At 39.4% G+C, this 12,660-nt stretch overlaps 1 protein-coding gene and 1 pseudogene across 4 annotated transcripts in view; both read left to right on the top strand.

Annotated features, from left to right (window-relative positions):
* The window catches only part of NELL2 (neural EGFL like 2), a 513,811-nt gene that overhangs the window by 279,839 nt on the left and 221,312 nt on the right, over positions 1–12,660 (top strand). For all 4 annotated transcript variants that reach the window (XM_066258163.1, XM_066258164.1, XM_066258165.1 and 1 more), the window contains 2 exons: positions 36–127; positions 4,269–4,371. In XM_066258163.1, the coding sequence (XP_066114260.1) occupies positions 36–127; positions 4,269–4,371 (195 nt within the window). The remainder of the gene's footprint in view (positions 1–35; positions 128–4,268; positions 4,372–12,660) is intronic.
* LOC136324793 (dolichol phosphate-mannose biosynthesis regulatory protein-like) lies at positions 9,294–9,494 on the top strand (annotated as a pseudogene).

The following is a 12,660-nucleotide window of genomic DNA, read 5'->3' as shown; positions in this document are numbered from 1 at the left end:
AATAAAAAATAAATATGTATCTTTTTATTCCAAAGCGATATGTCAATTTCAAGGTCGAACCTACTTTGAAGGAGAAAGAAAAACAGTCTATTCCTCTTCTGGAGTGTGTGTTCTCTATGAGTGCAAGGTAAGGAGGCTTTTTATGAGTTTTTGAAAATTATTTCAGTTACACAAACACAGTAACTGTTTCTTTAAAATCTCAGCCCTGTAATACCTTTAAAACATCTAAGAGAGGCCCTGGCCGGTTGGCTCAGCGGTAGAGCGTCGGCCTGGCGTGTGGGGGACCCGGGTTCGATTCCCGGCCAGGGCACATAGGAGAAGCGCCCATTTGCTTCTCCACCCCCCACCCCCTCCTTCCTCTCTGTCTCTCTCTTCCCCTCCTGCAGCCAAGGCTCCATTGGAGCAAAGATGGCCCGGGCGCTGGGGATGGCTCCTTGGCCTCTGCCCCAGGCCCTAGAGTGGCTCTGGTCAGATGCTCTGCTACCCCCCCCCCAGGGTCAGAGCATCGCCCCCTGGTGGGCAGAGCTTCGCCCATGTGCGGGGTGGATCCCGGTCAGGCGCATGCGGGAGTCTGACTGTCTCTCCCCGTTTCCAGCTTCAGAAAAATAAAGAGAAAAAATAAATAAATAAAACATCTAAGAGAAAACTTAAGATACTAATTATAGTTCAAATATACAGAAACTCCCATTATTTTGCAAACATGTAAGTTAATGGTTGTAAAATAATTTTACCAATAAAGAAAAGTACTCTTTTTATCAAATTAAAGTTTTATGAAGTAGGCCTGACCTGCAGTGGCACAGTGGATAAAGCGTCGACCTGGAATGCTGAGGTCGCCAGTTTGAAACCCTGCACTTCCCTGGTCAAGGCACATATGGGAGTTGATGCTTCCTGCTCCTCCCCCCTTTCTCTCTCTCTTTCTCTCTCTCTCTCTCTCTCTCTCTCTCTCCCCCCTCTCTAAAATGAATAAATAAAAAGAAAAAAACAAAAACAAAAAAAGTTAAAAATAAGTTTTATGAAGTTATCTTATATTTTCCAAATTCAAGTCAGTTCCTCCTTTTTTGTTTTGAAAAAAAATGTAGATGAAGATAGCCTGTGGTCACTTTTTGTTTTGATCCATGTGAAAAATATAACTCAGTCTAACTATAAACAAAACATAAAAATTATCTAATAAAATTAGCTGTGGGATGGAGAAGAGACTGATATTAATCTTAATCCCTTTGGGAGGAACATCTTAAATCTACTGCCTTGGTCTCTTGCAGTATGCGTCTGAGGTAAATGTGATTATTTTAACTCTGCTTCTTGATCTGCTAATTGAAAAACAAACATATCCTATAACACTTTTCATATTTGCCTTTTATACATTATAATGTTATATTTCTTGACCATAATTTTATGTTTCAAGCCACATTCTACCTGAGTGAAACTGTCTACATAAAAGTTTCTGTTTTAGCATTCCATTACCATTTTATTCTTAATTTTCCTCTTTAAATGCTTTTCATACATGGGTGTTGGGGATTTTATTTAGTATGTGTGGATTATGTGGAAAATTAAGATAATGATTTGCCGTGCTGGTACCACTGATAAACTGTGAGCATTTATGTGAGTATTAAGTGTTGGGAAAGAAAAGCCTAAAAATTTTGCCAAGACAATTAAATATGAGAAAAGCCAGCTACATACTTCATGGATCTTAAGTTGGAAGACATTTGGGATGAGCAAAGAGGAGATGTAACAAGGTAAGCCTGTGACAGATTTGATTTCTAAAACATGAAGGCTCTGATTTCTTCATGCTTATTATAAAGTATTCTAGCTGCTCTTTGGCTTTATATCGAGTCTCCTAAAATATCAAAAACAAGGGAACTGAGACATAGGAACACTATTTTTTAAGTAAGTGTAGGGAGATAACAGAGATAGACTCCCACATGCACCCTCACTAGGATCCACCTGCCTGGCGACCCCCATCTGGGGAGGAGGCTCTGCCCATCTTGGGCCATGCTCCCAACTACACTATTTTTAGCACCTGAGTTGGAGGCTCCACAGCATCTGGTGCCGATGTGCTCAAATCAGTTGAGCTATGCCTTTGGGAGGAAAAAAGACAGAAAAAGAGAGAAGGGAGAGGAAGGGTGAGAAGCAGATGGTTGCTTCTCCTGTGTGCCTGGACCAAGAATTGAACCCAGGACTTCTATACCCTGGGTTGATGCTCTACTGCTGAGCCAACTAGCCAGGGCAAAACTATTAACATGAATTGCTGAACTATATTTCAAAGTGGCTATTTCCCTATCATCATTCCTACACCAGTGCTGGTTTGAGTAGGTCCCCTATATATTTAAAGATTGGAAGACTTAGAGGGAGATCTATTGACTCTAAATTGAGAAAATGGAATCAGAGAAAAGTTACTTCTAGGAAAGCAGAAAACTTTTGTCAGCTGGTTTCTAATGGTAAGCTCTAACTTTAAAATATCAGCTCTAACTTTAAAATCTTGAGGGCATTTGAAGTTTCACTACCGTGTGTGTGTGTGTGTGTGTGTGTGTGGTGTGTGTGTGTATTCTTCATCTGACCAGTGTGTCCCATAAAACTGGTTCATCATGATTTAGAAATCTACTGGGATAGTTGCTGATTTGATTTCAAAATAGCTATACAATTCTTTAAGTTTAAATTGTTTAAGTGAGAAATCTCTATAGACAACTTTGTGGGTGCTTAGTAAATATTAGGTGACTGAACAATTTAACCTTTTATTTACTCAAAAGGCACCATTTCCTACTTTCTAATGCTATGTTGTCTGATTGAAATATGACACACACAACAAATATAATTTTTACTGGGCTAAATTTTCTGTATTAACCCCATAAATCCAAAGTATTATTTTAACATGGGATCAATATAATATTCTTAATGAAATATTTTACATTATTTTGTCATACTGTTTTAAAAATCTTGTATTTATTTTACATTTACAGTGTTCAAGAACTACGTGCATCTAGTGGCTTACTAATTATACAGCATAGCTCCACCAGATTCACATAAGCTTTTGTAGTTCTTGACTAAATTCTTGACAGTAAGGACTCCCATTGCTTTTTCTCCTCAGACCCCTTTGCTTCTGTATTTATACCTTTGTGTAATTGACAGCTCTCTTATACTTCCACTTTCTTGGCTGTCAATTCTAGTTCTTCTTTTTTTATTTTCCGTTTTGTGGCCTTGAAAATGTGTCCTGGGAATATGACTTTAATTGTAACAGAAAAACACTGGTTCTGGAAATCAGATTGTGAGAATGGATATTGCCATCAAGTCAAACAAAGACTGTCATTTGACTCCACTGTACACACATGTCCTGCCATCTTCTTGATAAGAGATTATGATAATTTGAAGATTTCTTTATACATAAGCCAGGAAAAGAGAGATGTTGAAATGAGTACTTCCTTCATAAAAGCATTTCTTATAGAAATGGTAACTAAAAATCTAGGGTATGGAGCAGTATTAACTGGACGCCTGCAAATTCCAATAGTTATTTTATTATTTATGTACAGATCAGCATAATATAACATAGTTAATGATTAGAGATTGACCGTATAGAAACTAATTATTGCTTTAAGGGTAGGGTTCCTACGTTTATCAAAAAAATATTTTGTATTTTGGTTTCCCCTTGAGAAGGATTTTTTCTACTTTGATTGCTAGAACTATAATAATTTTACATTGATTTATTCAATTATTTAAGAAAGTTTTTTTGAGTGCCAATTATGTGTCATAAAATATATAAACATTCATTTGCAAAAGACAGGAATCTTGGCCTCATTTCCTTTCCTTTGTAGTTTTTTTTGGGAGAGATCCCAGATATTCTTTACCAGGTTCACCTGTGAGAATCTATAACAATTTAGAACATTTTGAAGTGACAATGTTTAAAAAGCTCAGTCAGTTTTTTATTTATTTTTATTTTTTTCACTGAGGTGTTTATTTAAATCAAGCTGTATCTTTGCTGCAGTTGTCATCTGGATGTGCAAATATGTTGTACAACTAACAGACTTTTTCAGGATTACCTTGAAAAATTGCCATGTTTGACAAATTGTAGACATAGCTGCGGTATCCATTTAAAGTGCTTTCCAAGTGGTGCTTGTCCATTTTAAAGGCTTCCCAGTTCCAGTTTAAGGCCATTAACGAGTATGTTGCCTATGCAAAGGTTCTCAGGATGAAGTTTTTAGTTTTATGTTAGAAGAGTCTTTTCAGTTACCAGATCTGAAAACTTCTTGGTAAGTCATTTATTTTCTGTTGTCTAACAGGACCAGACGATGAAGCTGGTTGAGAGTTCGGGCTGCCCAGCTTTGGACTGTCCAGAGTCTCAGCAGATTACCTTGTCTCAAAGCTGTTGCAAAGTCTGTAAAGGTAACACATTTTTTGTAAAGCAGATTTAAGTGTATGAGTCATTTTAGGAGGTTTTTTCAACAGAGATGAAAGAGAAATTTTTATAAGCAAGTTATCTCCATAGATTAGTAGTATTTCCCTAAATGCACTCCTGATTTAGCACACAGTAAATACTCATGGAGCGGTTAATGTCGTTGTTGAATTAAAATCACGATGCTCTCGTGTCCTTCTGCTACGTGTTTCATGAAACCTGTCACAAGCCCTGATGTATAAACTCTCTCTGCCCGGGTCTGAGTCAGCATGACACTGCCGAAGAAATTACACAACAGTGTTGGCTTATTTTATTAGTTTGTTTTCATTTCTCTTCAGTTAGTTCTTATAATTGACTTAACATAATTCCCATTGTAATTACTTCAGACACTTCCCTTCTCATTTCCACTCTCTTCCCGCATAGGCTTCTGTACTACCAAGGAGAGAGAGGCCATCAGACACACACTCTGCTTGTTTTGTGTTGCCTCTGTGACAAATGGCCCAGGACTGATGAGTAGAAGGGACTTGGATTTTTAGTTCAATATAAGAGAACAGTAAAATTTCAGCTATTCAGAAATGCGGCGAGACACCTTAAGAGGAAGAGAGTTCCTCATCACTAATGATTCTTACACTTGGTGTTTTATTATAGATTCAGGTATTAAACTAAAGGATGGATTATACAAAACTTTTTATAACTTCTACCAATCATGAAATTATATGCACTTTCCTGTATTATCTTGAAATTGTATGTTTGTCGCCTTCATTGGATTATATACCTTGAGGGTAGGGCTGGGTCTTTTTTTTTTTTTTTTGTATTTTTTTTTCTGAAGGTGGAAACAGGGAGGCAGTCAGACAGATTCCCGCATGCGCCCAACCGGGATCCACCCGGCAGACCCACCAGGGGGCGATGCTCTGCCCATCTGGGGCATCGCTCTGTTGCAACCAGAGCCATTCTAACGTCTGAGGCAGAGGCCATAGAGACACCCCCAGCGCCCGGGCCAACTTTGTTCCAATGGAGCCTTGGCTGCAGGAGGGGAAGAGACAGAGAGGAAGGAGAGGGGGAGGGGTAGAGAAGCAAATGGGCGCTTCTCCTGTGTGCCCTGGCTGGGAATCGAACCCAGGACTCCTGCACGCCAGGCCGATGCTCTGCCACTGAGCCAACCGGCCAGGGCCAGGGCTGGGTCTTTATATTCACCTCTATATCTTTAATTTCTAGTATGACACCTGGGATGTAGTTGGTGCTCATAACTCATGCAGTTAATACTATGAAACAAACTGCTCTAAATGAACTCCAAGAACTTTTGTTTGATACAAAGGAAAGTGTAAATAAAAGTAAAAACACAAAAAAGTAACCTTATAAAACATATGCTGTTTTGTTTCCTTTTAACCTAACCTATTAAAGTAGCCATCAGACACCCCTGTCCTGTTAGCAGGGTGGCCAGTTTTTTCTTTTCATCTCCTTCTTCCATTCATTCAATTATGAGTTTAATAACCTCAGTTCTGTGAATGGCTCTTTGGGAATTTCAAAATGGTTTAAGACTTGGTTTGCCCTTCAAAGAGCTTTTCAGGTAGGTCTCAGGAATGAACAAATACTACTAAAACAGACTAAAATAAAAAAGACAAGCATGAAGAGCCATTAAGATATGTTCCCGAATAGTTCCTGACCAGTGCCTTGCACAGAGCATGTGTGAAATTTGATATGAACCAAGAACACTCATTTCAGTCAATTGATTTAGAAACTGGACACTAAATGTAGGCAACATCAGTGCTTTTCAAACTTAAATGTCCAAATAACTTAGGGATGTTATTAAAATACAGACCATGATACAGTAGGTCTGGGGTCAAGCCCAAGAATCTGCATTTGTAATGAGCTCCCAGGTGATGTTGATACTGCTGGTCAGTGGAACCACATTTGAGTAGTTATCTGTTGCTACATAACAAAGTAGTCCCAAAGTACAGTAGCTTTAAACAAGCAATCATATCATTATATGTCACAATAGAGTGGGTCAGGAATTCAGACAGGGATTGGCCAGGTCATTCTTCTGCTCCACATGGTGTTAACTGGGGTCACTCAGCTGGAAGCTGGGTTGCAGAGGAAGCTGCAAGATGGTCTCACTATGCCGGGCATCTCAGTAAGGATGACGGGAAGGCTGAGCACAGCCAGAACTCTTCCCTCTCCATATAATCTCAGGACTTCTCCGTGTGGTCCCTCCAGTAGGACAGTAGTCAGAATTCTTCAATGGTAGCTCCTGCCTCTTAAAGACTAGGTCTGTAACTGACACAGCATCACATCTACCTTATTTCATTGGTCAAAGCAGCCAAAGGATAGCCCCGGTTCAAGGAAGAGAAAATAGATCTCACCATGATAGGAGTGTTAAAATTTTGTGGCCATCTATAGTTAACCAGTAGTGTCCAGTAGCCACTCAGAAATTGGAGAGGTAAATAGTGTAGAAATTAGTCAAAATTGGCTAGGACAAGATTTAGGTAAGAAGCTGAGATAGGGCCATTCAGATGTTGAGAGAAGCCCCAATCGTATCTGTTTCTTTGTAAAAAGAGACTTGATATAATATTATAAAAAGCAAGTTAGAAAATGGAAGAGATAACTTCAGAAATTGTGTTATAGTTAAATTGGTTATAGTTTTATAAATTAATATGTTTACACAGCACACTCAAAATACAATAAGAAAATATACTGTGAACTACACCCCTGCCACCTGAGATTCTTATGTAATAGATATGGAATGGTATCACCATTAAAAACAAAAACAAAAACTACTCTGATAAATTCTTTTACACAGCCAGAATCAAGAACTGCTGGCTTTGATAATACCGGAACTCAAATTGGACAAGTTTGCCCTTCTTGAAACATTTAGCAGCATTTATAATTAATGCTGCTTTAATTTCTGACTTCAAATATATAAACAAATGAGTTCTCCTGGCTTTCTCTGACTTTTAAACTAAAAAAAAGACAAGTTCTCCAGGCTTAAATTTTGAGTCAGTTCCTTATGTTATGACAAATTCATTTTTAACAAAAGTGGGCTCAGTTTCCAGTCCTGTCTGTCTAGTGCTATGCTCACACCTGAGAAAATAAGTTGTTCAACAACAATTGGCCAGTATTGCCCGAGGGCAGAGCGGAGGTTCAAGTGTTGACCTTTCCACTAGAAGTTTCGTCAGTTATTGGAAGCCAGGATGTACATTGAAATAAGGCTCCAAATCTCTCGGCACCAAATCAAATCCAACCAAGACTGTTTTTATGGTACCCTGCAGTTGGCTATCTTCCATAGTAGCATCTCAGAAGTAGTCTAGCAGGAATGGTCTTTTCATTTTCAGGGAAGCTTATAGAAAATGACATCAGAAAGACTCAGTGATACACTGAGGATGGATTGACTTAGAAAGATACCCAAATAATGTGAAACAGTTTTCGTATCTGCAGCCTTCTCATTTTCCTTCACTTTAGCAGCTGCTTTCTCCATTTGCAATAACTCCGAGTTCTATTTACTGGATGACCCTCTTTAATTTAACATGTACTTTATCATGCCTTATATAATAAGTAGTTGGGGCAGCAATATGCAGAAGGCTGAAGGAATGTAAACTGCTCTCTCCCAACTTTTATATAACTCATAGTTTCCCCCATTATCCAGATGTCCCTCTTAAGATTCTTATTATTTGTATATTACTAATAATATCATTTAGTTAATTTTTTATATCTGCTGTTAGTCAACTCATTTTTAAAAATTTTAGTTTTATTCCTAAATAATGGTATCCATGACATCATAGAATTTTTGTTGTTAGATACATGTATTTTTTATACACATTAAAAAAATCCATTGCTATTAGCATTTTTTTTAAATGTTAATTCAACAGAGAACAACAGACTGATGGTTGCCCAAGGGGAGAGGGCTTGGGAGACTGAGTTAAAAAAGTGAAGAGGTGAAAAAGTACAAATTGGTAGTTACAATATAGCCGTGGGGGTGTAAGTACAGCATAGGGAATATAGTAAATAGTACTGCAGTAATTGCATATGTGCCAGGTAGGTACTAGAAATATCGGGAGAACACTTTGTAAAATATAGGATTTTCTAACCACTATGCTATACACCTAAAACTAACACAAAAATATTGAATGTAAACTGGAATTGAAAAATGAAATTTAAGTGAAAAAAAGTGTTCATTCATGCCTGTGAATCACACTTTAGGACAAATCAGGATTATGCACAGTCTTGCAAACAATACCTAAATGAGTTAGTGTTCTTTGAAGGTACAAGAGATAGAATGCCCAAACTAACTGACCGAAGCAAAAAATGGAACTATGGCCCCAGTAAGCAGCCTGAATCAGCTCTCAAGTCCTGCCCCTTAGCCTGGATGGATGTCTCAGTTTGTCTCTTCTGAGCTGGCTTTGTCTTTAGGTGTTCTATGTTCTCAGGCAGACTCTTGACATTCTTAGCTTCACATCATTATGATGCTTAGGTAGGTGGAAGAAAAGTTTAATATTCTCATGAGCTGAACAAAAGACCTGGACTTGAGGTTTCATCTGTCTTGATTAGCCTGAATTGGATTGCACACCCAGACCTGAAGAAATGACTGTCTCCGGGCCCATGGAATGCCTATCCCCAGAGCAGCAGGGTCTGTTTCCTTATAAGCACACAAGGTGATATTAGGGGTGAATGTTCATCCGAAGTATGACTAGGTGATTTTATTTTCCAAAAGGGAGGAATATGTGCCCATAGGCAATACCAACAAATACCTCAAAATCAGCATATTCTCTTTCTCCTGATTATTAAGCAAAACTTTTACATGTATTGCTTTTTTACTCATAATCTTTTATATTCACCCTTCCTTACATATCTAGTTACACAAAAATGCACACTAATATTTTATAAACCTGTATTTAATAAAAGACACGGTGTGGGGGAAATGGCCACGGGGACAGAACTTGTCACCATTATTCTGATCATCTTCACCTATTACTTGCCATTCGTCAACAGCCAGCATGTCATCCACAGCTATTTCCTCTTGACATCCCACTAGCTGCTGGCCTCCTGCTGCTCCTGTGTGGGGGTGCTCATCCCCTGTGTGATGCTGGAGAATCAGATGGTGACCAGGAAGGCTCAGTGAGAGCCCAGCAGGGATGAGGCTGCCCACCCCTTCTGTCCCTCACTCCAGGGCATACCAAGGCCCAAGGGCAGGGGCCCACAGGACCTGTCCAGGCACTGTAGCCCCCTTAAGCATGCCTGCCTTGCAGACACCCCGGGGGATGGAGCTGTTCAGGAATCATCCCTGATTGACCAGAACCCCTACTCTCCCCTGCTCACTCTTCCAGAGCCAGGAGGAAGTATCTGGAAGTTTTCCTCTCTCCCCCTGCTGACGCAGATTCTGAAAGATGCTGGTCATCCCGACTTCACCTTCAGACCCCTGTCATTTTTTCCTCTGGGTTCTGCCCTATTGCCTCAGTTTCCCTTCTGTCCTATGCTGATGTTGGCATTGGCAGGCTCTGAGACGTCACATGTCCTCTCCCTACATGTTCTTTTCCTCCACGAAGCCAGCTGTCCTGGGTCTGACGTAGGCTGGGGCTCCACAGGATACTGGGGCTGGAAAGCCTAGTGGGAGGACCTCCTGGCCTTGGGGCTCGTTCAGATGGTCACCCTGGGCTCCCGGACCTACTTCTCATGGAGGCCCGGCCCCTCAGCCATAGCACTGGCCTATTGGGAAGAGCTGAAAAATAAACATTGATGATGTATTTAATAAATAAATAAATAAATAAATAAATTAATTAATTAAAAACAAAAATCCCCACAGAACTTCATTTGAAAAGTTCACAAAAGGAAAAAAACAAACCTGGTATCCAAAGGAAGAAATAAAAAAGAAGGCTATATTGTATTAGATTATTGATCCATCCATTTATAACTAATATTTGAATTTTCTTCTGTGAGAGATATCTCAGCATATTTGGTTTGTGTCTTATTAATAGTCTAGTTGCTTTAATTATTGACAAATACTATACAATTATATTTTTACATAGATGCTCTCATTTGAACCTTCCATTTTTGTGAGGTTAGCTGTGATCCTAAGTGTACAGGTGAGAAACCCTGAGGGTGTTAGGAAGGTGAATTAACGTACACAGCTTATTGACACAGCCAGTGACGTGGTAGAGATCAGCTTTGATGCAGGTCTTTCTAATCCCTAAGGCAAGCGTGTACAAGTGGAAGTGCAGCTAGGAAGGAAACAGTTTGTTTCCAACCCTGTCTAATTTTTTTCAAGTTATTCCCTAGAGATTAGAAACAGTTAAATTGAGTCTGAATTTTCTACTTGTCAGTAGTTAGCTGTTTGGCCCTAGCATTTTGTCTCAGCAGTAAAATAACCAATAGATTCAGTGAACTTATTTTTTTAGTGAATAAGTCAAAATAGCTATCTGACAGTGTTTAGAATGGATTTGAATTTTATTGATGAAATTCTCAGTTCTCAAGTCTCTAGGTTAATATTGATAATAATAAAAAGAAAACCTGTCTGATAAAAACTAAAGCACTCCCTAACTAAACCTAACAGTGAAAGTAGGATCACACTGTTACCTCAGAGTTGGAATATTCTTGTGGGAATTAGACAGTGCATGGTGAGTGCGTGCGCAGTGTTTGAGGCCGAGATGAAGGGGCTCCCCACCCCATGTCTTTGGCAGAACAGGAAGGGGATTGTAATAGGGGTGGTGAATGGCATAGACTGAGATGGCACAGACTGGCACAGGAAGGAAGAGACAATGCAACAAAGTGAGAAGATGAAAGATAGGTTAGAAAACTATGTAAACTTAGAAAAAAACAAAAAGTGCATCGGGCTGTTCTTAGTAACAGCTTTCTAAAGTGTTTGAAACATTTTAGGTAAAATTACACAGTTTAGTACTGTGGTGGAACATGGTCTCTTGATTCTCTGTGTATCTTAAGAAGTGGGCCAATTTTTTTTCTACATTTGCTTTAATTTAGAATAAATAAAGGAGTGGCTTTTGGAGCCTTTTCATTTTAGGTTGATGATGTGTTGAGATATTGAGATGGGGAATTAAGATGACTTTTTAGCTGAAATTATTCCCCCTCAAGCATTATAAAAAGTCAATGAAACACTTTTTTTAAAAAATATGGTTTTAATTTAACTATTTAATGAGAAAGACATAAAAAAACCCTATCACAATGTTTTCATCTTTAAAGTGAACTTTTTACTTCTAATTGTTTACTTTTTTTTTTTTTTTTTTAATTTTTCCGAAGCTGGAGAGGCAGTCAGACTCCCGCATGCACCTGAACGGGATCCACCCGGCATACCCACCAGGGGGCGATGTTCTGCCCCTCTGGGGCGTCACTCTGTTGCATCCAGAGCCATCCTAGCGCCTGAGGCAGAGACCACAGAGCCATCCTCAGCGCCCAGGCAAACCCTGCTCCAATGGAGCCTCGGCTGTGGGAGGGGAAGAGAGAGACAGAGGGGAAGGAGAGGAGGAGGGGTGGAGAAGCAGATGAGCGCTTCTCCTATGTGCCCCGACTGGGAATCAAACCCAGGACTCCCACATGGCAGGCCGATGCTCTACCACTGAGCCAACCAGCCAGGGCTAACAGTTTATAAGTTTTAAATTGCACATCATTCTATGTGGCACAATGAAATCTCAGTCTCCCCTGCTCTGTCCTGCCTGGGACGTGAATGGTCCCTTTTACAGCACATTCACACTGTGTCTCTACCTGCCTGCTAGTTACTTAGTAGCCATCTGTTATCAGATTAACTGACTTGGTATCACAGTGCTTGTGTTCAAGTAACCCTTATTTACTTAATAGTGGCCCCCAAGCCATTCACATAATTTTTATTACAGTATATGTTATAGTTGTTGTATTTTAGTATTACTGTTGTTCATCTCTTACTGTGCCTAATTTTTAAATTAAACTATATCATCGTTGTATGTATATATAAGAAAAAAAATATGATGTATAGGGTTTGGTTACTATCTGTGGTTTCAGTCATCTACAGGGAAGGCGGGGGTGTCTTGAAACATCTCTCACCCCCCTGAGATAAGGGGAATTATTGTCCTTTTCAGGTCTTATTTAGGGAGATGTTTTAATTCTGGATGATATTCAAAGTAGTCATTATGGACACTAATCCTTCAGAATAGACACCAGTCATTTTGCTGTAACAGATATACCTGCTGGCTGTCGTATAGCTTAACCTACACCCTTTTACTGAATCAGGTGAGCCAGCTTAGAACTTCCATCTTCATGATTTGCTCAGGCAAAAGTCTTTTCTTGGTTATAGGCAGGTGAGT

Source organism: Saccopteryx bilineata, chromosome 2 (genome assembly GCF_036850765.1).
Source record: "Saccopteryx bilineata isolate mSacBil1 chromosome 2, mSacBil1_pri_phased_curated, whole genome shotgun sequence".
Taxonomy (NCBI): domain Eukaryota; kingdom Metazoa; phylum Chordata; class Mammalia; order Chiroptera; family Emballonuridae; genus Saccopteryx; species Saccopteryx bilineata.
The sequence above is the reverse complement of the archived record's forward strand: the minus strand, read 5'-3'. Positions and strand labels throughout refer to the sequence as shown.